Source organism: Bos taurus, chromosome 6 (genome assembly GCF_002263795.3).
Source record: "Bos taurus isolate L1 Dominette 01449 registration number 42190680 breed Hereford chromosome 6, ARS-UCD2.0, whole genome shotgun sequence".
NCBI lineage: Eukaryota > Metazoa > Chordata > Mammalia > Artiodactyla > Bovidae > Bos > Bos taurus.
The window spans coordinates 91075819-91102665 of NC_037333.1; the positions used below are offsets into that span (position 1 = coordinate 91075819).

Genomic DNA, 26847 nt, shown 5'->3' on the forward strand with positions numbered 1-26847 from the left:
CACTCAATGTGGGTTCGATCCCTGGGTCAGGAAGATCCCTTGGAGGAGGAAATGGCAACCCACTCCAGTACTATAGCCTGGGAAATCCCATGGACAGAGGACAGCCCATGGGGCTGCAATAGAGTCGGACATGACCGAGCGACTAAACAACAACAAACAGTAACAAGTGGAAGAGTGAACCTTTTCACCAGCTTGTGATTCATGCTTTAACCGTGAGAAACCTACATATCATTCTATGGTAATTGTATACTAATACTAATAATTGTATACTAATACTAATAATTTAGTATTTAATCTGTGGAGTACTTACCCCAATCTTGATTTACAAAATAATAATTTTACATGTTTAGACTATATTATTTATATTATAGGATATTTTGCATAATTATAGATTTTTAATTGCTATATTTTTTACCCAAAAATGATTGTGCTAATTTTTAAACAAAATAAAGCAGAAGTGGACATTCAATTTAAATGAAAATTGAAAAAATAATTATACTGATAAACCATTAGACTTACGTTTTCCCATTCCATTCCACAATCTTGGAAAAGTTAAGGTAATTGTCTTCTCCAGTTAGAAAAACATAATCTCCATCATTAGTCCCATTTTTCTGAAAATAAGTGAATACGGTTATTTAAGATAACTGTGATGGTTCATTTTATGTGTTAACTTGGCTAGGCTACGGTGCCTAGTTGTTTGGCCAAACAATCCTCTAGATGTTGCTATATATTGTAGATGTGATCAGTTCAGCTTTAGTAAAGGAGATTACTGTTGATAATGTACGTAGGCTCATTTAATCAGCTGAAAGCTTTAAAAGCAAAATCTGAGGTTTCCCGGAGGAAAAAGAATTCTCTCCTCAAGACTACAGCATAGAAATCCTGCCTGAGTTTCCAGCCTGCTAGCCTGTCCCACGGATTTCAGACTTGCCACTTGGCAGCCCCCACAATCATATAAGCCAATTCCTTAATCCTGGGTTTGCTGGAAGTTCATCTGGGTTTTTCCATAATATCCTAGGGGAAAAGCAAAACGAACTTTCTGGCCAACCCAACATAAATCCCTCAATAAATATACAAATCTCTACTGATTCTGTTTTTCTAGAGAACCCTAAATGATACAGTAACTAGCACATAGAATCTTTATGAAACTGCCCTAGTGGAACCTACATGCCTCATAAGACTGAACCAGAACTAGGGAATAGAATGACTATTTGTTAAATCCCATATTGGCCATATTATTACTTTATGGTTTTAAAAAGTATGAGCCCAATTAAACAATGGACAGAGAATTGAAGAGACACTTCTCCAGAGAAATCATCCAAATAACCAATAAAAACATGAAAAGATGCTCAATATTATCAGTTATTAGAAAAATGCAAATCAAAACCACAATGAGATACAACTTCATATCCATGAGGATGGCAATTTTTAAAAAAAAGAAAAGACCAAGTGTTGGTGAAGATGTGGAGAAACTAGAGCCTTTCTACACTGATGGTGTGAATGTAAAATGTGGCAGTTGCTATGGAAAACAGTTTGTCAGCTAATCAAAAAGTTATACATAATGTTGCCATAAGACTCCAAAATTCCACTTCTATAATATACCCAAGAGAATTCTACTCCAAAATCTATATTTAATGGCCATACAAAAACCTGTATACAAATGTTCATAGCAGCATTATTCTTAATTGCCAAAAGTATAAATAAATCAAATATACATCAACTGAAGAATGGATAAACAAAGTGTGGTATATCCATACAACAGAGTATTACTCAGCCATGAAAAAGAATGAAGTGCTGACATATGCTACAACATGGGTGTGAAATCATTTATATGATTTCATATAAATTCCATTCCATTTATATGTATGTCCACAATGAAGTGAAGTCACTCAGTCATGTCCGACTCTTTGCGACCCCATGGACTGTAGCCCACCAGGCTCCTCCACCCATGGGATTCTCCATGCAAGAGTACTGGAGTGGGTTGCCATTGCTTTCTCCAGGGGATATTCCCGACCCAGGGATCGAACCCACAATAGGCATATCTATACATAGAGAGAATAGATTCAAGTTACCAGGAACTGGTGGGAATGAGGAATGGAAGAGACTAACAGTCTGTGGGTTTTGGGGCAGGTGATGAAAATGTTCTGGAATTACACAGTGGTGGCAGTTGCACAACTGTGTGAATATAATAAAAGCCACCAAACTGTACACTTTTCAATGCGGAATTTTATGTTAAGTGAATTATATCTCAATTAAAAAATAAAAAAAGCATAAATCCAGGACCAGGACCTGACTATACTTGAATAGAAGAAAGTGACATTAATACAATTCCATTCATCAACCAAAATTTTCTTGAGTTGTATATTCGTTCCAGGTTACACTTCTTAATGACACAGATACTCTGTACATTCTTACAAATTCTTCACCTGCAATGGAGTTTTGGTTTCCCAGAAATAGCACGCATTACTCTGAAACATTAAATGTTTAACCACTTAGCTTAGACCACATTTGAGTTAAGTGGAGGACTTTAAGAAGCAATATACACTTTTTTATTTTTTAGTATTTTGGTCTGTTTCTTCTTCGTCTTTTTTCTACAGAAAATTTATTTATAGAACTTATACGTACATATATATGTAATATACATATGTATAGCATATGCTACACACAATTTTTATACATATATACAATTTCTTTAGTTATGTGTATAACATATTTCCTGTATTATTAAAAGTTCTTCCTAGGTTTAACAACTTAATGACTTCATATTAGGTGGAAATAATTTAACCACTTTCTTATTACTGAATAGTTAAAAAATTTTTGCTACTATGAATAATGTATGTGTATCTTTATGATTAAAAACTTTTCTGTGCTTTTATTTTCTAAATAGACCACTGAAGGTGGTATTGCTAGATAAGAGAACATTACTTTTTTAAAGCTTTTGAAAGTTGCTCAAGATCACTCAGTGGAAAGAGCAAGATACATCAATTTACATTCCTCAGATGCCTTTTGTTAAACTTTGCTTATTGGGTCAACAAAAAAAAAGGGGTTCTTATTTCTTTTTGCATTTCTGTATTCAGTGAGGTTGAATTCTTTTTTCATTCAATCATTTGCCTTAAAAAAATTCATACCCTTTGTGAATTCTCTTTTCAATTTTTTTTTTTTTTTGCCTACTTGGGTTCTTTTTGTCACAATATTATTTCACCAACTATGTCAATATGTCAACACTGTCCACATACATAATAGTCACATTGTGTTCCACATATGAAATTTTACATGACTTTAAGATATGAGAAGGGAGCATATCTGTTTGAGAGCAACAATGTGAACATACAATAAACGTAGAAGCATACTCACACAAAAGAATGTTGAACCACCGAGTTTTAAAAAGACACGTGTGTTACTTCTTGCAGTCCTCCACCTAACTCAAATGTAGGCTAAGGGAAGTGATTAGCATTTAAATATTTCAGTCACTCAAAGAGTTCTCCCCAACTGTTAGTGGCCTAAGAGTCAGACACAGAATATCAATGCTTCCTTGTTACTCACTAGAACTTTTCTTGTTTGAAGACAAATAGGAATAAATAGGTTTTGTGTTACTGCAGTAGGGATGTGGGTTGGATACAAGAAACATATTACTGCAGGAGGTGGAGAAATGTTCTGAGAATAAGACATCATTCATACTGCTAGCATAAAACATGCATAATCCATCCATGCAATAGGACCTCTCAAAGATACTTCCCAGCCACCATCATTTTATATAATACATCAAGCACTGGGAGGTGCTTAAACTCTTTTATGCCAAGGAAAACAGAGGTACCTTAAAATCAACAGGTACAGATATCCTGACTGGCTTTCCAGTACGCAACTAAGAGACACCCAGCCAGGTCTCTTGCTCTCAGGAGCTGTCTTGCTCTCACACTGTCTGTATCACCTCTTCCGACTCTCACATTCTGTCCCACCATTTAAAGATGAAACAACCAAATCATTTGATTGTTTCATCATTAGTCTTTGAAGGAAAAAAGGTTCGATGGCCTTAACTAAGGTTTTCTTCTTTAGTCACAAGGTGCAGTGGAGTAGGTGGAATGGTCTACGGGATCAGAGGGATATGTGGTAGATATCACTGGGATTAAGGCAAGACTGGAGGCCAGGCTCAGACAGGTGCAGAGCGGTAGGTGCCAGCAAAGTACACAAGCCCACGGTCTGTCCCAGTCTTGAATGAATGGCAGCCTAAGTGTGGACCTCTGTAATGCTGGCGATAGTCAGTATTTGGCTAGAGCAGATAAAAAACTGAGCAAAAAACACCTTTGCCTTTTTAAAAACAACAGTAGAGAGAGTTTATTTGGAAACACATACCTCCAAAATGGAAACATATACCAGCCGTTCATATTATTAGTAATTCAGGGTCTTCTTTTCTGACTGAGTCACAGAAAAGAAAAAACCGGTTCCGGATGTGTGTGTTGCAATTTACAGTTTGCAAAGCACTTCTGTGGACTCTCATTTTGGCTATTTCAAACAAGCTTTGAAGTGTGGATACCTTTAGTCTCAAGTTACAAATGATGAAACCGAGGTTCAGAGAAGTCCCTTGGTTATTAAACAGTCAGGACACGGATCCAGACGACCCTCTGAGTCCATGTCTCATGCTCTTTTCCTGAATGTGGGAAATCCTTGCCAGGTACTAATCCAACTGAGCAATGCTAGGGTTTTTCACTAATGAGGTTTTATAGAGTTACAGTGGAGGCAGAGAAAGAAGAAAAAATAAAGTAAATCAACACATTCTTCCTGTGGGAAAGCAAAAGTACCAATTTCTTAAATCAGCCTGTAAATGTGAACTACATTTTTAACAGGTATTTAAGGATATTAGTTGTAAGTCTGAGGCATGCATGCTCAGTTGCCTCAATCATGTCTGCCTCTTTGTGACCCCATGGACTGTAGCCCACCAGGCTCCTCTGTCTCCAGGATTCTCCAGGCAAGAATACTGGAGTGGGTTGCCATGACCTCCTCCAGGGGATCTTCCTGACCCAGGGATCAAACCCACATGTCTTATGTCTCCTGCATTGGCAGATGGGCTCTTTACCACTAGCGCCACCTGGGAAGCCCCATAAGTCTGATGAGGTCAGTGTAAAAACAAAAAGCAAGCTATACAACAAAAATTATCAGAGAAATACTGAGGTGTGAGGAATAGAATCTACTTGGCAGATGGGTGGTAGCCTTTGTATCTCTCTGTAGGGAGTTCCCTGAAATTATTTCTAGACAGGAGTTTAGTCACAACTTAACAAGAAATCAGCGCTTCCTCTGGTCCCATGGAAGCTGGGCTCCTGTCACATGGAACCTTCCAGGGAACATCGACTGAGTCTGCTTGCCCAGAGTGAAGGATTAAGGTTGGTGGGACCCTAGTCCTAGGACCCTCCTCTCGTGACGGTAATGTCTAAAAGTTGTTTACCATTTTGTTTGAATAGTTTTTAAGTGTTATATATCCCTGACAGCACAGGGGCTGTGTTACCACCATTTACCAACTGAAATGCTAAGAGATTACAGGATGAGGTGATATTCTTCAGTAGTTAGAGCCAGAGAATAACCACAAATTTAAAGATGGGGAAATTAATCACAATTACATATCCTGCCCTGAACTCACCCTCTCTTCCTGAGTTTAAGTTTGTCATTTATCAACCTTTCAACTATCCATTTCACTCAAGTGTTTTTTTTTTGGGGGGGGGGCAGGGGGATACAGACTTTAATTGCTTTTAGGTGGCACTAGCAGTAAAGAATCCACTTGCCAATGCAGATGTGAGACACACGGGTTCAATCCCTGGGTGGGGAAGATCCCCAGGAGAACAGAATGGCAACCCACTCCAGTATTCTTGCCTGGAGAATTCCATGGACAGAGGAGCCTGGAGGGCTACAGTCCATGGGGTTGCCATGAGCTGGACAGGACTGAGCAACTAACATTTTCACTTTCAATTTTAGTTTATTTCAAGCTCGAGCAGTTAATAACATATACTTCAAATAATAATTACTTGAATGCTGATATTTTTGGTTTGCTCAGTTGTGTCCGTCTCTTTGCAACTCCATGGACTACACAGTCCATGGGAGTCTCCAGGCCAGAATACTGTTGTGGGTAGCCTTTCCCTTCTCCAGGGGATCTTCCCAACCCAGGGACTGAACCCATTGCAGGCAGATTCTTTACCAGCTGAGCCACCAAGGAAGCCCAAGAATACTGAAGTGGGTAGCCTATCCCTCCTCCAGTGGATCTTCCAGACCCAGGAATTGAACCAGGATCTCCTGCCTTGGAGGTGGATTCTTTACCAGCTGAGCTACCAGGGAAGCCCATTTTTTGGGTTGCAAATCAAAGTAAATAAAATCTGCAAAGAAATGATGCAAAATTCCATGTATAAGCTAAATGAATCATAGGTGAGGGGTACATGGCGTTTCAAATTATCCAACATCTTTCACAAATGAGATGTCTGAAAATATAATAAGTACTTCCCATCCCTAACGTACTATCACATCCCTATTTAGTTTCTCATTTGCCTTTGTCAGGCTGATCCATGGGTTTAGTCGCTAAGCCGTCGAAACAAGACTTGACATTGATCACTCATATTTACGACACTTTGAAAGATTAATGACACAGCCCCACTTCATACATTTTTTTCACACTCATTCAAAGTCAGTGCTGGTAGCATGTTGAAATTGTGGGAGAAGTTTTTCTTCCCCTACTAAAGCACTTTCTTATTTTTCACATACTCTACAAGAGATCAAGAATGCCAAGCAATTCACCCAAAGTGAAGATACAATCTGGCTTTGGAATGCCCTCCTCTTCAGCTGAACACACAGTTTCTGAAAAGAAAAATCGACTTACCCCATAAAACAGGCCAAAATAGGGAGAGATGTCGTGTTTGAAAGTGTTGATGAGGGATAAGATTTCATCTTTGTAACCCCAGAGCAGTTCATCCACAGTGTGGGTCACAAAGAGCTTCTGCCGGTAGGCCTTCAGCAGGGCCTCGATGATATCCCGAAGTAAGGGCAGCTGGGTCCATTCCATGGCGGTCTGAGGAGCACAGGCAAATTCAGAGAGCTGTGTCTGCACCCCAACCACCTATTGCCCCTTCAGAAAAGGGGGCTGCAGACCTATATGTAAGTATTGAGATCAAACAGCTGAAAAATCAGCCAGTGAGCTCCTCTCTGGCTGAGACTGAAATCTCTTCACTTATTGTCCTTTCTCAGTATTACATTTCGTAAATGTGATCCTCACTTGCAACCCAGGAACCGCAGAAAGGGAACAACTCTTGCAGTGCATTGGCATCGTTGCCACAAGGTGGCACCCATCTTCCTCCTGATCAAGGCTAGAGGCTGGGGGCGCCCCCATAAACTGCCCCATTAGGCAGCAGGGCTGGGCCTGATCTGGCGTCTAATACTTTCCAGGTCCTGGGTCCACCATAATTGTCCAGGTGCATATGTAGTGGTCACCCAGGAGTTAGGATGGGAGCCTCCGAGGGAATGAGTAGAAGTTTCTTGGGTCTCATGTATTTTTATTAGCTATGCTGCTACTGCTGCTAAGTCGCTTCAGTCGTGTCCAACTCTGTACGACCCCAGAGACGGCAGCCCAGCAGGCTCTCCCATCCTTGGGATTCTCCAGGCAAGAACACTGGAGTGGCTTGCCATTTCCTTCTCCAATGCATGAAAGTAAAAAGTGAAAGTGAAGTCGCTCAGGTTGTCTACTTGAAAGTTATACAGTCATGTCCGACTCCCAGCGACCCCATGGACTGCAGTCTACCAGGCTCTTCCATCCATGGGATTTTCCAGACAAGAGTACTGGAGTGGGGTGCCATTGCCTTCTCCTTTATTAGCTATAATCGCCGTTAAAAACAGAGCCCAATAAATCATACTAGGTTGGCTTCAACAGCCCAGTCTCTGCTATTTAAAAGGAGGTGGGGGAAAGTCAATACATATTTTGAGGACTAAAAAAAGTCCATCATAGGAAGCTAAATATGTACACACTACTATATTTAAAATGGATAATGAACAAGGACCTATTGGAACTCTGCTCAGTGTTATATTGTGCCAGCCTGGATGGGAGGGGAGTTTGGAGGAGAATGGATACATGTCTGTGTATGGCTGAGTCCCTTAACCAGATATACCTCAATACAAAATAAGAAGCTAAAGAAAAAAAAGTAGCAAGCAAATTCTATTGCTAGAGTTTCTGAACAAAAACAAGAGGGAAAATAAACACTTTAAATATGATCAGCTACCCTCCAAAATCCTAGAGACACGCTTATTTGCACAAGTCTGATCCTGAATACACAGGAAGAAACTGAAAAAAAAAAAATCTTAAAATTTGCACTTTGTCACCATTTGAAGAGACCACATTTGAAAGACCTCAAAAAGAGTCTAAAATGAACTTTAAAGAATGGAATTGCTAAGTCACTTTAGTCGTTTCCGACTCTGTGCAACCCCATAGATGGCAGCCCACCAGGCTCCCGTCCCAGGGATTCTCCAGGCAAGAACACTGGAGTGGGTTGCCATTTCCTTCTCCAATGCATGAAAGTGAAAAGTGAAAGTGAAGTCGCTCAGTCATGCCCGACCCTCAGCGACCCCATGGACTGCAGCCTTCCAGGCTCCTCCATCCATGGGATTTTCTAGGGAAGAGTACTGGAGTGGGGTGCCACTGCCTTCTCCAAAGAATGGAAGGGGAAATATATATATATATATATATATATATATATATATATACACACACACACACACACACACATATACACACACACATATTAAAAAATTAAAATATATACATATTAAATATATATATATATATACACACACACACATCTACATATATAACTTAATAGCTCCTAAAAGCCCCATGGACTGCAAGGAGATCCAAGCAGTCCATCCTAAAGGAGATCAGTCCTGGGTGTTCACTGGAAGGACTGATGCTGAAGCTGAAACTCCAATACTTTGACCACCTCATGCGAAGAGTTGACTCACTGGAAAAGACCCTGATGCTGGGAGGGATTGGAGGCAGGAAGAGAAGGGGACGACAGAGGATGAGATGGCTGCGGCATCACTGACTTGATGGACATGAGTTTGGGTAAACTTCGGGAGTTGGTGATGGACAGGGAGGCCTGGTGTGCTGCGATTCATGGGGTCACAAAACGTTGAACACGACTGAGCGACTGAACTGAATTGAACTGCAAAGTAAAACTGTAATAGACTTAGCTTTTTCCTTTCTTCTAAAATCCACAATAATGAGATTTAAAATGCCTACTTACCAATGCAGGAATATTTAATGTTCTAAGTAAGTCAATTTTTGGGTCTCCAACAGATTTGTCTCGTTCAAAAACATAGGCCTTGTTGCTCACAGCAGATATTGTTGTTCCATTATCTCCAAATTGAATATCGTCCTTGTTTCTGAGTTCCCTAAAAGAAAGAAAAGGATCTTGTTTGAAAATAGGCAACACTTTGTTAAGTAATACACTTTTCATTTTTTTCATCATCAAAGTTATTTTCAATATAACATTCTCAGTATACTGGGAGAAACTGCAGATACTGACCCCCCTAAACACTGGAGATTCCAGCTATAATGTGGGAAGGAAATAAGACCCCAGAGAGAGTAAAAAACCTGTTGCTTTCCTTCTATTTCCCCATAATTTGGAAAAGCAATATGGGGTTACTTTGACTAGGCAATCAAAGCCAATAACTCTCTCCGAGGTTATAGTTTGGTTCCAAAACATTTTCAGATTTTTCAGTTCATAGATTCAGTTTCCATTTCAATATGTCTACCAGTGTCTTTTTATTTCTAAGTTGAATTCAATTGAAAATTAATTTAACAAAATAAATGTCCAAGGCTTAGTCAATTAGAGGAGTTCACTCAGTGTTTTGATATCCAGTTCAGCCTGGTTCAGGAGAGTGCCCCCAAATGAGGTATTGGCAAAGTTGGTAGGAAGTGCCTAATGCCAGGCCTGGGATTAGGGTGAGGGAAATGATGCACCTGTCTTGGGTACTAAATGTAAGAGGGGCCCAAACACTCCGTAATCAAAATAAATAATATTTTAATGCAATTTAAAAAATCAAAATTAATTCCAAAAATTCATGATGAACAAAATATCAGAATTTTACATAAAAACAAGACCGATGTTTTGTTCATTAAATGCCTCATGCCAGTTGTGAACCTGCCTGGTCCACAGTAGATGGTCATTAAATTCCCATGTTTTTCCTTCTCTCCCATGGCTGTGTACTATTCTTCCTGTTCCATCTAGGGCTGTGCTGTCTTACCTGGTAGGCCTGTGTCTGCTGAATGTTTGAACTGGGGCTAATTGGAACTGAAATGTGTTGTAAGGGTGAGATACACACCAGATTTCAAAAACGGTACCAAAAAAAAAAGAATATAAAATATCTCAATGTTTTAATGTCAATTACATGTTAAAAAGATACTATTTTATTCTGTGTATTTTTAAATTGAAGTATAGTTGCTGTGCAATATAAGTTACAGGTTTACAATATCAGTTCAGTTCAGTCACTCAGTCGTGTCCAGCTCTTCGTGACCCCATGAATCGCAGCACGCCAGGCCTCTCTGTCCATCACAAACTCCCGGAGTTCACTCAAACTTATGTCCATCTAGTCGGTGATGCCATCCAGCCATCTCATCCTCTGTCGTCCCCTTCTCCTCCTGCCCCCAATCCCTCCCAGCATCAGAGTCTCTTCCAATGAGTCAGCTCTTCACATGAGGTGGCCAAAGTATTGGAGTTTAAGCTTTAGCATCAGTCCTTCCAATGAACACCCAGGACTGATCTCCTTTAGGGTGGACTGGTTGGATCTCCTTGCAGTCCAAGGGACTCTCAAGAGTCTTCTCCAACACCACAGTTCAAAAGCATCAATTCTTCGGCACTCAGCTTTTTTCTCAGTCCAACTCTCACATCCATACATGACCACTGGAAGAACCATAGCCTTGACTAGACGGCCCTTTGTTGGCAAAGTAATGTCTCTGCTTTTGAATATGCTATCTAGGTTGGTCATAACTTTCCTTCCAAGGAGTAAGTGTCTTTTAATTTCATGGCTGCAGTCACCATCTGCGGTGATTTTGGACCCCCCCCAAAATATAGTGATTCACAATTTAAAAAATTAATTTATAGTTATTATAAAGTATTGGCTACATTCCCTGTTTTGTACAATATAATCTTGTAGCTTATTTTATACCTAATAGTGTGTACCTGTTACTCCCCTACCCTTAGACTGGCCCTTGTTCCCTCCCCACTGGTAACCACTAGTTTGTTCTCTATATCTGTGCGTCTACTTCTTTTTTGTTATATTCACTAATTTGCTGTATTTTTCAGATTGCACATAGAAGTGATATCATACAGTAATTTACCCTGCTGTGACTTATTTCACTTAGCATAATGCCCTTTAAGTACATCTAAGTTATTGCAAATGACAAAATTTTATTCTTTTTTTATAGCTGAAGAGTACTCAATTGTATATGTGTATATTTGTGTGTGTGTATACATACCACATCTTTATCCATTCAGAAATGATACTATTTTAGAATGAGTAAAATAAACATATATTATTTAAATTAATTGCTTGTTTCTTTTTACTTTTTTGAATGTGGTTACTAGAAAAATCTGAAATCCATATGTGATTCACATTATATTTCCACTGAATAGAGCTAATTTAGAGTTTATAATTCTGACACAGGCATTGGGCAACAGGGTTACTCACCATCTCCTCCAGAGGCCTTTCCTGACCACAGTCACAAGTTGGGTTTCTCATCCCTATACCACACCTCTGGCACTCAGTCATAAACCCCTTAATGACATAATTTAGATTGTAAATGAATAACCTTAACATCTCAGGTAAATTGTAAGTAAGTCTTTTTTTCCCTTGGAAAAGGGTATCTGGATAATTTTAAGGCTTTAATGTAAATTTGAAAACTGTTTTGAAGACTCTCAAATATAATCATTTCATCACTTAATATAGTCATTGATCAAAAACAGCTCTGTGGGGTTTCTCTGGTGGCTCAGTTGGTAAAAATCCGCCTGCCAGTGCAGGAGATGCGGGCTTGATCCCTGATCCATAAGGAAGATCCAGAAGTTGCTCCCTGCCTTGGAGCAACTAAGCCCGTGCCCCACAGCTAGTGACCCTGTGCTCTAGTGGCCAGGAGTAACAACTACTGAAGCCTAGCAGGCCTAGAGCCTGTTCTTGGAAACAAGAGAAGCCATCGCAATGAGAAGCCAGCATACCATGGCTAGAGAGCAGCCCCTGCTTACTGCAATCAGAGAAAAGCCCTCATAGCAATGAAGACCCAGCACAACCGAAATAAATAAATAAAATTAAAAAACAAAAAACCAGCTCTGTGATGACCTAGAGGGGTGGGATGAGAGGTTCAAAGGGAAGGGATCTATGTATACATACAGCTGATACACATAGTTGTACAGCAGAAATGAACACAACATTGTAATGCAATTCTACTACAATTTTAAAAAAAGAGGCGGGTGGGAAGGAAAAGAAATCAGTATGCCCCTTAAACCTGTTCTAGATTTTAAAATAAAGAGACAAGCAAACAAGAAACAAATGCTTACCTACACATGTATGAAAGTAGACGAGTCTCTGTTCTTCTCTAGTACTAAACAGCAAGTTATGCACAGTAATATAAATATCTGAGACTGCACAGCTCTTCCAAAGGTTTGACCACACAATGCTTTTTGATTTCACAGAGGACTCCTGAGAGTCCCTTGGACAGCAAGGAGATCAAACCAGTCAACCCAAAAGGAAATCAACCATGAACATTCATTGGAAGGACTGATGCTGAAGCTGAAGCTCCAATACTTTGGCCACCTGATGGGAAGAGCCAACTCACTGGAAAAAACCCTGATGCTGGGAAAGATTGAAGGCAGGGAGAGAACGGGACAACAGAGGATGAGATGGTTGGATGGGATCATTGACTCAATGGACATGAGTTGGAGCAAACTCGGGGAGATAGTGAAGGACAGGGAAGCCTGGCGCGCTGCAGTCTGTGGGGTTGCAAAGCGTCGGACACGACTGAGCGACTGTACAATAACAACTTAAAACTACCTGGTATGGTCCCTGCTGCTTAGAAGCTGAAAATAAATCCTACTGATGTCAAAGGCCCAGGACAGCACAGGCTCAGAATACAGTTTAGTATCTGCTAATCACAATGATGGTCCCGGTCATTCAGAAAAGGTTGAGTTATGCCCCATGAATTATTTTAATATGGCAGGAAAATAAATGATTGATTTGAGATTACTTCATTTAAAACCATTTTTTAGGAAGTTTTTACTTTTTAAAACAAAAAAAAAAAATTTTTTTTTAACTCCTGAAGGTTCAGGCAAAAACCTCACCACACAGAAGGCAAACAATATGCCTGAGATCAGGAAATCAAAAGGAAAAATTTTAATCAGTTGAAAAACTAACATCTCTGCTGTATCTAATTTCTCAGAGGTGTTGGATAAATTAGATACATTCAATATCACCACATAATCCTATCTCCCTTGTCATTTTTGTTCTCCATTCACCCAAGGCTCTCTGTTGAGGATTCCTGTAAGAAGTGGCTAAGCACACTGAGTAGAGTGCAGGTTGAGATCTGACTGCCAGGCTTCGCATTTAATCCTGGCTTCATCTGTTACTAGCTTCATGCCTTGGTTTCCTCATTTATCAAATGGAAATAATAGCACTGCTTCCTTGTAAGGCAGGCTTCCCTGATGGCTCAGATGGTAAAGAATCCGCCTGCAATGCAGGAGACCTGGATTTGATCCCTGGGTTGGGAAGATCCTCTGGAGAAGGGAATGGCTACCCACTCCAGAATTTTTGCCTGGAGAATTCCATGGACAGAGGAGCGGGGCGGGGGGAGGGAGGGGGCGGGGCACAGTCCATGGCATCTCTAAGAGTTGGACATGACTGAGAGACTAACACTCTCGTTTTCCTTGTAGGGCTGCCATGAGAATTAAATCCACAGAAGCTTGTCATCCAGTCAGAATACTACTGAGCACATACTAAGTGCTTTAGGAAACTTTAGCTTCTAGTACCCAATGGGAAAAGCAAAGAAGAAAAGGAAAGATATAAGCATCTGAATGCAGAGTTCCAAAGAGTAGCAAGGAGAGATAAGAAAGCCTTCCTCAACGATCAATGTAAAGAAATAGAGGAAAACTACAGAATGGGAAAGACTAGAGATCTCTTCAAGAAAATCAGAGATACCAAGGGAACATTTCATGCAAAGATGGGCTCGATAAAGGATAGAAATGGTATGGACCTAACAGAAGCAGAAGATATTAAGAAGAGGTGGCAAGAATACACAGAAGAACTGTACAAAAAAGAGCTTCATGACGCAGATAATCACAATGGTGTGATCACTGACCTAGAGCCAGACATCCTGGAATGTGAAGTCAAGTGGGCCTTAGAAAGCATCACTACAAACAAAGCTAGTGGAGGTGATGGAATTCCAGATGAGCTATTTCAAATCCTGAAAGATGATGCTGTGAAAGTGCTGCACTCAATACGCCAGCAAACTTGGAAAATTCAGCAGTGGCCACAGGACTGGAAAAGGTCAGTTTTCATTCCAATCCCAAAGAAAGGCAATGCCAAAGAATGCTCAAACTACCGCACAATTGCACTCATCTCACACACTAGTAAAGTAATGCTCAAAATTCTCCAAGCCAGGCTTCAGCAATATGTGAACCGTGAACTTCCTGATGTTCAAGCTGGTTTTAGAAAAGGCAGAGGAACCAGAGATCAAATTGCCAACATCTGCTGGATCATGGAAAAAGCAAGAGAGTTCCAGAAAAACATCTATTTCTGCTTTCTTGACTATGCCAAAGCCTTTGACTGTGTGGATTACAAAGTGTGGAAAATTCTGAAAGAGATGGGAATACTAGACCACCTGACCTGCCTCTTGAGAAACCTATATGCAGGTCAGGAAGCAACAGTTAGAACTGGACATGGAACAACAGACTGGTTCCAAATAGGAAAAGCAGCACGTCAAGGCTGTATATTGTCACCCTGCTTATTTAACTTCTATGCAGAGTACATCATGAGAAATGCTGGGCTGGAAGAAGCACAAGCTGGAATCAAGATTGCCGGGAGAAATACCAATAACCTCAGATATGCAGATGACACCACCCTTATGGCAGAAAGTGAAGAGGAACTAAAAAGCCTCTTGATGAAAGTGAAAGAGGAGAGTGGAAAAAATTGGCTTAAAGCTCAACACTCAGAAAATGAAGATCATAGCATCTGGTCCCATCACTTCATAGGAAGTAGATGGGGAAACAGTGGAAAGTGGCAGATTTTATTTTTTTGGGCTCCAAAATCACTGCAGATTGTGACTGCAGCCATGAAATTAAAAGACACTTACTCCTTGGAAGGAAAGTTATGACCAACCTAGATAGCATATTCAAAAGCAGAGACATTACTTTGCCAACAAAGGGCCGTCTAGTCAAGGCTATGGTTTTTCCAGTGGTCATGTATGGATGTGAGAGTTGGACTGTGAAGAAAGCTGAGCTCCGAAGAATTGATGCTTTTGAACTGTGGTGTTGGAGAAGACTCTTGAGAGTCCCTTGGACTGCAAGGAGATCCAACCAGTCCACCCTAAAGGAGATCAGTCCTGGGTGTTCATTGGAAGGACTGATGCTAAAGCTGAAACTCCAGTACTTTGGCCACCTCATGTGAAGAGCTGACTCATTGGAAAAGACCCTGATGCTGGGAGGGTTTGGGGGCAGGAGGAGAAGGGGACGACAGAGGATGAGATGGCTGGATGGCATCACCGACTAGATGGACATGAGTTTGAGTGAACTCCGGGAGTTTGTGATGGACAGAGAGGCCTGGCGTGCTGCGATTCACGGGGTCCCAAAGAGTGGTCACGACTGAGCGACTGAACTGAACCCAATGGGAGGGGGGCTTGTGTTAAGTTCTCCAGATGCAGAGATTTTAAGACCTGGGTCCTGTCCTCAGAGAATCCAAGGCAGAGCACAGCAGGCTGCTTTTTACAGGGCTACCTCACAGGTAGAAAGGGCTCTGAAGCTGACCCCAAGGTGTCAGGTCAGAGGAGGGGCAGCGACTGGAAGGGGCGCCCCGAGGCAAGGCGGGGCTTGAGCGCACTTAGTTCTGGAAGGAGTCAGCTCCCCCAAGGTGGGAGGGTGAAGGGGCTTCCGAACAGAAGCAGAGTGAGAACAAGGTAGGCGGAACCACAAAACCGCACAGGATGTTTCTTAAGTGAAGGGTGAGAAAACTGCAGAGGGGCGGAAGGTTACACACTGCGGAGGGAAGGCAGTTCAAAAAGAGCAGCCCGCAGCTTGGGGCGTGGCTGGGAAGGGAGGTGCAGCCAGGGTCGATGGGAGGGCCCGGGAGACAGGGCGGAGCGGAGAGGCGGGCCAAAGACCTGGTCTGAGCCGCGAGGTCCGGAACCTTCTGTCCCCACTGCCTTGGTCAGCTGGGTTAAAGACTGAAAACCAGAGCCCAGAGCAGGACAAAGAGAAAAAGCACTGGATCCAGGGTGGGAGTAGCCCATGTTTGTTAGAGATGTACAAGAAACAGCTTTTCTCTTGAAAATGGAAATAGTTCCCCCATCCTCCAGTTGCTACCCTGACTCCGCTGGCTCACCAGGACTGCACGTGCATTTAAAGCCCACCTGGTCACTTCCTTTTTGTACAGGATAAAAGGGCAGATATTTTTCTTACTTTTGACTTAAAAAAAAAAAACCGATTTAGCTAAAGCTATTTCTATTTCTATTTTGAGGGGAAAAAAGGATATCAGAAAAGAGTAAGTCGGGTTTATAAAAAAGAGATAAGCATTCTGTTAAAATAATGGAAACAATAACCATGGCATTTAAGATTTTTCTATCATCTCTTTGGCATTTATATAGTTTGGCTCTAGAGTTGAGGTAAGGACCAAAGGAATCACAGAACAGCATTTGAAACTTTAAATAGAATTTCTACCTTGGCTAAATTGAAAGGAAATAAATCCATAAGAAATTAAATGTGGGGGAGGGGGTGGAAAGAATACAAGAAAATAGACTCAAACCTTTGGAGGAAGTATGACTTTTCAAGCTCAGAAATGATATAAATGTTCATTAAAGAGATTTGGTTACATGTAAATTTTAAAAAGGCAGTTGCCACAATTATAACGAAGGATTAATATCATTATTATATAAAAAGTTTATAAGTGCCATGAACACACCCAGTTTCCCAGATAGGAAAACTGGGAAAGGACAAGAACTAACATAACAGAGTGGAAACACAACTGTTTGGCAAACATTCAATCCACGTGGTGATCAAAGGATGGAACAAGAACTGACCAACATGTCTAAGAAGTGAGTGGGGAAGTAATATATTCCTCCATCTCTTGAATATTATCACAAAAATGTATTTGTATAAACAAGACAAAGACATACATGGGGAAATACCTATCACGTAATATTAAGTGAGTAGAATACACATGTATGTATGTGGACATGCTTCCCGGGTGGTGCAGTGGTAAAGAACCTGCCTGCCAATGCAGATAGATGCAGGCAACTTAGGTTTGATCCCTGGGTTAGGAAGGTTCCCTGGAACAGGAAATGGCAACCCACTCCAGTATTCTTGCCTGGGAAATTCCATGGTCAGAAAAGCCTGATGGGCTACAGTCCATGAGGTCACAAAGAGCAGGACACAACTGAGTGACCGAGCATGCACACACACACGTGAACATAAAGAAGTATATACAGTATAACCATGCAAAAGTGAAACCCATTCATGCAAAACGAGAATATATCCATTAGCACTGGTTATCTTAGAGACAGTAAAACCATGGAGGGTAGCAGTAGTTTTTAAATTTACTGTGCTTTCAAATTTATCTTTGCTGCTTATATATATTATTTTTATAATATAAAATATAGTTTACACTTTTAAAGATAATGCTGTATATGACATTGTACATGTTGATTACTTCATAATTCAGTATAACTTAATGGTCAGTGAATTAAAAAAAAAAAACACTTATGAAATACTTATCCCTCACATCTTTTTCCTTACTATCAAAGCAGTAATACGACCTTATAAAAGAAATTAACAATCCAAACAGCAAAGCTCATAAAGTAAAAAAGAAGATACTTATCGGGATGTTGTAAATTTAGCAACTACATCTTAGAAACATGAAAATGACTTGAGAGGGCCTTTGGACACATTAATTTTTAAAATGCATGAAATGTCAAAGAGTAGGGAAAATAGAAACAGAAACCTGACAAAATGAAAAACCTCAGAAAGGATGCAAAAGTCACTGAATACACAAATTTAGGCAAATAGGTCACCAAGCAATAGGATCACAAGGCAAATTAACTTTGTGTCAACAGACCTGTCCCAGGACTGCTCAATCCACAGCTTAATAAAAATGTAAAAAACATGTACATTCCTTAAACCAGACTGACCGTTTTTGTCTTTTTTTTATCTACATGTGGAACTTCCACCATATTTTCCCACAAACATTAATATTCTGGACTCATGACTATGTGACAACTTTGGGAAACATAACACCGTAAACTGTGTCCGATCAGTCAAGCCCGGCACTGCCCAGCGTGGTCTCTCCCACCGCACAGACTCCCACCCCCAGACCAGTCCACACTGACCAGTGGGGGACCACAAGGCCTCCCTTTCTCTGCAGACACACAGCTGACTCAGTCAGGAGGGAACCGTGAGACTATCAAATGGCTGGGGGGCAGAGCTTCCAGAATGTTCTGTCTTTCCTGTGTAGGGAAACAATGGCAAATTCACAAGCGACAGAAATCAGATCCACTAAATGATAACAAAAGCCCATTAGAGGGGCTGAAGGCGCAGACTTTGCACTCTTCTGGGGGCGGCGGTTGTGTGTTAGGACTTCCCAGGAGGTGCTAGTTGTAAAGAACCTGCCTGCCGATGCAGGAGACATAAGAGATTTGGGTTCAATCCCTTGGTGGGGAAGATTCCCTGTAGGAGAACCCACAGCAACCCCCTCCAGTATTCTTGCCTGGAGAATCCCACAGGCAGAGGAACCTGGCGGGTGACAGTCCATAGGGTCGCAAAGAGTCGGACTGAAGCCACAGAGCACCGTTGTGTCTTATTCATTCGTTAGATACTGCTTATCAGTGCCAGACAATGGTCCTTTAAATTGAAGAAACTTCTAAATTGGTAAATTCTTAGGGACCTCGTATTATAAACGGCTGTTTTCTTGGTGCCCATGAAAAGAGCAAATTAAAAGGCAGATACAAAAAATATAACTTAAGAATTCCCGCATTTTAAAACAAAACTATTTGGAAAGCCTAATTTGTGGTCATGGCTTTCCCTTGATGGGTCTTTAGGGTACTACCAAAAACATTAGGTTAATTAACATTAACCAGGTTAATTAACAAGGGAATAGGAAACGCTGAGGAGAAAGTCAAGAGACTGCTTCCTAACAAGGTGGCAATTTTATAGGGACTCACCCCAACAGAATAGAAATCACCCCAACAGGATAGAAATCCTTAGATGGTCATTTAAAAATGGGATTTTTTAAAAAATGGACATTGATGAGATTAAAACCAAGGCTTTAGGGAATTCCCTGGTGGTCTAACAGGTCTCTAGGCTTTCACTGCCAGTGTCCTGGATTCAATTCTGATCAGGGAACTAAGATCTCATAAACCACATGGCACAGCCAAACAAACAAACAAAAAAAGCAAAGGCTCTGAACCAACACCACCTGAAGTTAAATGGGCCAAAGAGGCCTCTATTGGCCCCCTAACATTAAAGGGGCCCCAAACAAGTCTGATTTATTTACCCCAGTTAAAAATTAAAAAAAAAAATGTTGGAAGAAAATTACACCAAGATACCTGACTAGCAGTTGCTTGGGTTAACATTTGGGACAGTTAATCAAGTTGGGGCTTCCCAGATGGCGAAGTGGTAAAGAATCTGCCTGCCAACACAGAAGCCGTAGAAGACTCAGGTTCGATCCCGGGATTGGGAAGATTCCCTGGAGGAGGAAATGGCAACCACTCCAGTATTCTTGGCTGGAGAATCCCGTGGACAGAGGAGCCTGGAAGACTACAGTCCATGGGGCCCAAAGACTTGGACATGACTGGGCAAGCATGCACAAACAAGGATTGACAAGAGGGTTCAGTTCAGTTCAGTCGCTCAGTCGTGTCCGACTCTTTGCGACCCCATGAATCACAGCACGCCAGGCCTCCCTGTCCATCACCAACTCCCGGAGTTCACCCAAACTCACATCCATTGAGTCAGTGATGCCATCCAATCATCTCATCCTCTGTTGTCCCCTTCTCCTCCTGCCCCCAATCCCTTTCAGCATCAGGGTCTTTTCCAGTGAGTCAACTCTTCACATGAAGTGGCCAAAGTACTGGAGTTTCAGCTTTAGCATCATTCCTTCCAAAGAACACCCAGGGCTGATCTCCTTCAGAATGGACTGGTTGGATCTCCTTACACTCCAAGGGACTCTCAAGAGTCTTCTCCAACACCACAGTTCAAAAGCATCAATTCTTCAGCGCTCAGCTTTCTTCACAGTCCAACTCTCACATCCATACACGACCACTGGAAAAACCATAGCCTTGACTAGGCAGATCTTTGTTGGCAAAGTAATGTCCCTGCTTTTGAATATGCTATTTAGGTTGGTCATAACTTTCCTTCCAAGGAGTAAGCGTCTTTTAATTTCATGGCTGCAATCACCATGTGCAGTGATTTTGGAGACCAAAAAATAAAGTCTGACACTGTTTCCACTGTTTCCCCATCTATTTCTCATGAAGTGATGGGACCGGATGCCATGATCTTCGTTTTCTGGATGTTGAGCTTTAAGCCAACTTTTTCACTCTCCTCTTGCACTTTCATCAAGAGGCTTTTTAGTTCCTTTCACTTTCTGCCATAAGGGTGGTGTCATCTGCATATCTGAGGTTATTGATATTTCTCCCGGCAATCTTGATTCCGAAAGCTTGTGCTTCTTCCAGCCCAGTGTTTCTCATGATGTACTCTGCATATAAGTTAAATAAGCAGGGTGACAATATACAGCCTTGATGTGCTCCTTTTCCTATTTGGAACCATCTGTTGTTGCATGTCCAGTTCTAACTGTTGCTTCCTGACCTGCATATATATATGTTTCTCAAGAGGCAGGTCAGGTGGTGTAGTATCCCCATCTCTTTCAGAATTTTCCACAGTTTATTGTGATCCACACAGTCAAACGGGTATCCCTTGGCTAAAGTTAAAGGTATAACAATTGCTAAAAATGAGATAAAAATTTATTTTTTAAAAGTTGGCCTATTTGAATGGGCTTTATATGAGACGGTTACACCTCTTTTGCCTGATTATATTGTGAGATAAACATTATGTCTCACTAGGGAAAGCTTTCCCTGCCTGGCATTATATCACAGAGCATATATATCTGCCCCTAAGGTAAGACTAGTTACACATATTAAAGGAAACCAATAGAGTTTACCTGAGTCCACACAACATGAAAGAAAACTGGGGCTAATATTCAGGGCTTAGTTAATAAAGGAATAGTGGAGATTTTCCCTTTTTTTCCGCTATGGAAAATTGCTCTGGGTTTGACTTGTGCCTTCAGAAAGAGGACTTTTGTGAAATGCTTTGTGCAAACTTTTGTAGGCAAGATAAAATGAACCCTAGAGTTCTAGAACACAGAACTCCTGATTTCCAGTAGTTGGAAATCTTCCCACTGATTAAACAAAGAAGCAAATTAAAGAAAATGTGGTTGGATGAATGAATCATTTGATACCATTTAGGCAGTAGAACCGGAGAAGGCAATGGCACCCTACTCCAGTACTCTTGCCTGGAAAATCCCACGGATGGAGGAGCCTGGTAGGCCGCAGTCCATGGGGTCACTAAAGAGTCAGACACAACTGAGCGACCTCCCTTTCACTTTTCACTTTCATGCATTGGAGAAGGAAATGGCAACCCACTCCAGTGTTCTTGCCTGGATAATCCCAGGGACGGGCAAGCCTGGTGGGCTGCCGTCTATGGGGTCGCACAGAGTCAGACACGACTGAAGTGACTTAGCAGCAGCAGCAGCAGCAAGCAGTAGAACAGTTCTCTGGGGAATTGAAAACAACTGTCCCTGTAAAAAGTCATCTGAGCAAATAAATGTAACTTATTCCAACTGTTCTTTATAAACTTATATTGTAATACCTGATTTATGACTAAGTTATAAAAAGAAGTTATGAGATCTCTGATTATGTCTGTTACATGTCTGTGTGTACATTATAGATATGTCTCTACCTCCAGACAGTGTCATCAATATTAATTTATAAAGGAGCTCTGGTTAATTGACTTAAAAGTAAGCACTTAGAAATTAAATATTTCTAACTGTATTAGAAATAAACCAAATGAATTTCAGGTTCATGTGATCTGGGAAATATTCAACATTAATACTTGGTTTAACGTTTAAGTTTGTTGGTTTAAATACTACAGATGGACAGGGAGGGCTGGCATGCTGCGATTCATGGGGTCGCAAAGAGTCGGACACGACTGAGCAACTGATCTGATCTGATCTGACTTACTTTTATTGCACCTAGTCAAATATGTTCATATTATTTCTCTTATAAAATTTATCAGCAAGAAAAATAGCTTGGAATGATGGCTAATTTGATCTGATGTCTCCTGAAGTTTTCACAGGTAAAATATGATTGTTGAGAATAAACGAATTCAATAGATGCAAATGGGATAAGAGCCTTTAGTGAACTCTTTCAGAATTATTATGTTTTACGGTATATCTACTTAAATAAGTTTCTCCAGATTTTTGGTAACCTAAAACTTTTAGAGTTTTGCTAAGTTAAGTTAAATGATGGAAATGTACTAAATATCTAGATCATTCCCAAATAAAGTAAGATATTAAAACAGTACTTACTAAAATTAGGTTTCCTTTTACAGAGAAATTTAAGATTTTAGAAAGTGAAAGTTGCTCAGTTGTGTCCGACCCTTTGCAACCCCATGGACCATACAGTCCATGGAACTCTTTAGGCCAGAATACTGGAGTGGGTAGCCTTTCCCTTCTCCAGGGGATCTTCTCAACCCAGGGATCGAATCCAGGTCTCCCGCATTGTGGGCGGATGCTTTACCAGCTGAGCCACCAGGGAATCCCATAAAGATATTTAGGACCATTAATAAATATGTTTTGTGCCACCCTGAAAACTTTTCCATAAAAAGGGCACATGTTTTTAAAAAGTATAAGTGGTGTTTTATGTTTGTCAATATACAGAATGCTAATGCAAAAGTTCATAATTGCTTACTTCTTAGTTTTCACTAGAAATAAGGTTTTAAAATTTTGTACTGAGGTGTACTTGATTCACAATACTGTGTTAGTTTCAGGTGTATGGCAAAGTGATTTAGATAGATATAAATATACATGTATACATGTAGATATATGTGGATATAAATATCCTTTTTCAGATTCTTATCCTTTATAGGTTATTACAAGATACTGAATATAATTTCCTATGCTATACAGTAAGTCCTTATTGTTTATCTATTTTAAATACAGTAGTGTGTATCTGTTAATCTCATACTCCTAATTTATTCCTCCCTACCCCCTTCTCCCTTTGGTAATCATAGTTTGTTTTCTATGTCTGTGAGTTTCTGTTTCAAAAATAAGTTAATTTGTATTTTTTTTAGATACTATATTTATGCGGTATCATATAATATTTGACTTTGACTTACTTCAGTTAGTATGATAATCTCTAGGTTCATCCATGTTGCTGCAAATGGTAACAGTTCATTCCTTTTTTATGGATGAGTAGTATTCTACTACACACACACACACACACACATATTATCTTTATCCATTCATCTGTCAATGGATCTTTAGGTTGCTTCCATGACTTAACTATTGTAAATAGTGCTACTATGAACACTGGGGTACATGTATCTTTTTGAATTAGATTTTTCATCTTTTTTTGGATACATGCCCAGGAGTGGGATTGCTGGATCATACAGTAGTTCTATTTTTAGCTTTTTAAGGAACTTCCATATGATTCTCCGTAGTTGCTGTACCAATTTACTTTCTCACCAACAGTGAAAGTAGGTACCCTCTTCTTTACACCCTCTCTAGCATTTATTATTTATAGACTTTTTGATGATAGACACTCTGATCTCATTGTAGTTTTGATGTGCATTTCTCTAATAATTAGCAATGTTGAGCATCTTTTCATGTGCCTGTTGGCCATCTGTATATATTCTTTGGAGAAAGAAATTAAAGTTTTAAAGGTTAAGAATTCTAATTAGAAAGATGGTAATGATAACCCTGTATGCGAGACAGCAAGAGAGACACAGATGTATAGAACAGTCTTTTGGACTCTGTGGGAGAGGGAGAGGGTGGGATGATTTGGGAGAATGGCATTGAAACATGTATAATATCATATAAGAAACGAATTGCCAGTCCAGGTATAATGCAGGATATAGGATGCTCGGAGCTGGTGCACTGGGATGACCCAGAAGGATGGTACAGGGAGGGAGGTGGGAAGGGGGTTCAGGATGGGGAGCACATGTACACCCGCAGCGGATTCATGTTGATGTATGGTAAAACCAATACAATATTGTAAAGTAAAAAATAAATAAATTTTTAAAAATTAAAAAAAAAAGCTATTCTAAGAAGGCAAGTAGAATTAACCCAAAACACTTTAAGAGGGAGCCTATCAAAGGGCAAGAGTAATAGAAGTGGGAAATTATGACAAATGGGAATTCAAAAATTAAAGTAAGAAATGAGATGGTTCATCTCTTTCATGAACTAATGAGGACAAAATACTATAAAAGAATAGAGTGCTTCATATATGGCATTTCAAAAGCGAGGTATACTATTTGTATGGTAGCAATAGAGATGCAGGCATAGAGAACAGACTTGCAGACACTGTGGGGGAAGGAGAGGGTGGGCTGAGTTGAAAAAGTAGCCGTGAAACATATACATTACCATATATAAAATAAATAACCAGTTGGAATTTGTTGTGTGATGCAGGGAGCTCAACCTGGTGCTCTGTGACAACCTGGGGTGGAGGGGGGAGGTAGGAGGAAAGTTCAAGAGGGAGGGAACATATGTATACCTATGGCTGATTCATGTTGATGTATGGCAGAAACCAACACAACATTGCAAAGCAATTATCCTCCAATTAAATTAAAAAAAAAAAAGAATTCTAATTAATATATGTAATTAAAACTACAAATTAATAAGGAAAACATCTTTGTATGAAAGGGAAAACAATATAAGGAATGGAAATGCATTTTGTTAAAGGAAAAGAAGGTATTTTGTCCTGGAGAGAGAGAAAGAAAAAGAAAGCATAGGACAAAACCTGAAGACAAGAAAGTTTTAGAAGCATCATGGGAAAGAAACCCTGAAAAGAGTTTCATACATGGTCGGGACTGGCTAAGATTAAAATAAAATTTAACCGAGTAAACAAATTTCAACATTAAAAGTAAGTTAGTACAAAATCAAAATTTGTTTTTTTCTCTGTGTTAAGAGAACCAAAGTTTTCTTGGAATATTGATTTGCTTTTGATAACAGTTTAAAAAAAGTTTCTCTACCTTTTAAGTGATGTGTTGTAACAGTCTGTATTTGCCTTTAAAATCTGTCATTTTGGTTAAGTAAATAAGAGTTTTTCACAGTGACCTATTTGACCAAGTGTTGTAAACCTTTCGATATCTTTGGCAAACTTCCCCAAGTCAATTCTAAGTGAAATTCTTTTGACCTCTAGCTAACATTCAAATGCCTTAGAGTGAAGGAGGACACAGACAGAACAGGCTCCCTCTTGAACGCAGGACTCCATCTTGGGCCGCACTGTGGACTTTGAGCTATATGCCCAGTATCTATGGAAACGACATACCAACGGGAAAACCAGGCCCCAGAAGGAAGAGCCCCAGGGCTCATACCTAGACTCTCCTTTGCCTAAAAGAATACCCTAATTATTCGTGTAACTGAATAGAATCAAACATTCTACTATGCTTATTGTGGTATGACCGCGGGCCTATTGATAATTGTCCCCTGTTAACTACCTAGGCTTAGGGCATATGAATCACTGGTTAACTTTGATTGTATCTTTCTTTTTCCTTTGTTCAGACTAGTTTAAGGGAATTTGGGGAAGTGGGTTTGGGCACATACACTTAGGGTATATAAGGTTTTCACAAAAACTGGTTCACGTCCTTGGCTAAGAGGGACTCTGCCTTGGGCCCACTGGTGTAATAAACTGCACTCCACTATCTGCATTGTCCAAGTGAGTTTGTTTCTTGACTACAAGAGGAACCCTAAAACATCTTCAAAGGAGGTATGAAACTAATTAGGTCTATCTGATATGTTAAATTACACGGGAAACATTGTCAAATAAGTGGCTATAATGCATGGGTAAATGTCATTAACATAGTCTAGAAAATCAATGGAATTTTTAAAAATCTAGTATGTCCTGTATGTCCTGGTATAATTTTTCAGTTATGATTCTACTTATTTCTTAAAATGTTGTATTGTCACAGAAATAACCAAGTTTGTCAACTGCACGGTAATCAAATCTTTAATCATGTAATTTAAGTCTTTTGTCATTTATAGACAGCTACTGTTGTACTCTTTGATGCTTTTACACAAATTAAAATCTTCAAGAAGATTCATAAAAATGAACCATAGGATGCCAGGAAAGTCCCAATGTGGGATTCTTTATTGACACTTTAAACAAGATGTAGCAGCAGGTCTAACAAGCACTATAATATTGAAATATTTATGATCATGGATGATATTTTGAGCAAGAGCTACCATGAGACATAACAGTATCTGTGTTTCCTTAATGGTGAAGCCATGGTACTGTAACACTTCTGGGATTTGCCAGGGAGGCCTGGCGTGCTGCAATTCATGGGGTCGCAAAGAGTCGGACACGACTGAGTG

General features: G+C 40.2%; 1 protein-coding gene across 1 annotated transcript in view; it reads right to left on the reverse strand.

Annotated features, from left to right (window-relative positions):
• Positions 1-26847, reverse strand: part of SCARB2 (scavenger receptor class B member 2) — an 82611-nt gene that overhangs the window by 27445 nt on the left and 28319 nt on the right. The window contains 3 exon segments of the mRNA NM_001102153.1: positions 520-611; positions 6851-7039; positions 9261-9408. Coding sequence (NP_001095623.1) covers positions 520-611; positions 6851-7039; positions 9261-9408 — 429 coding nt within the window.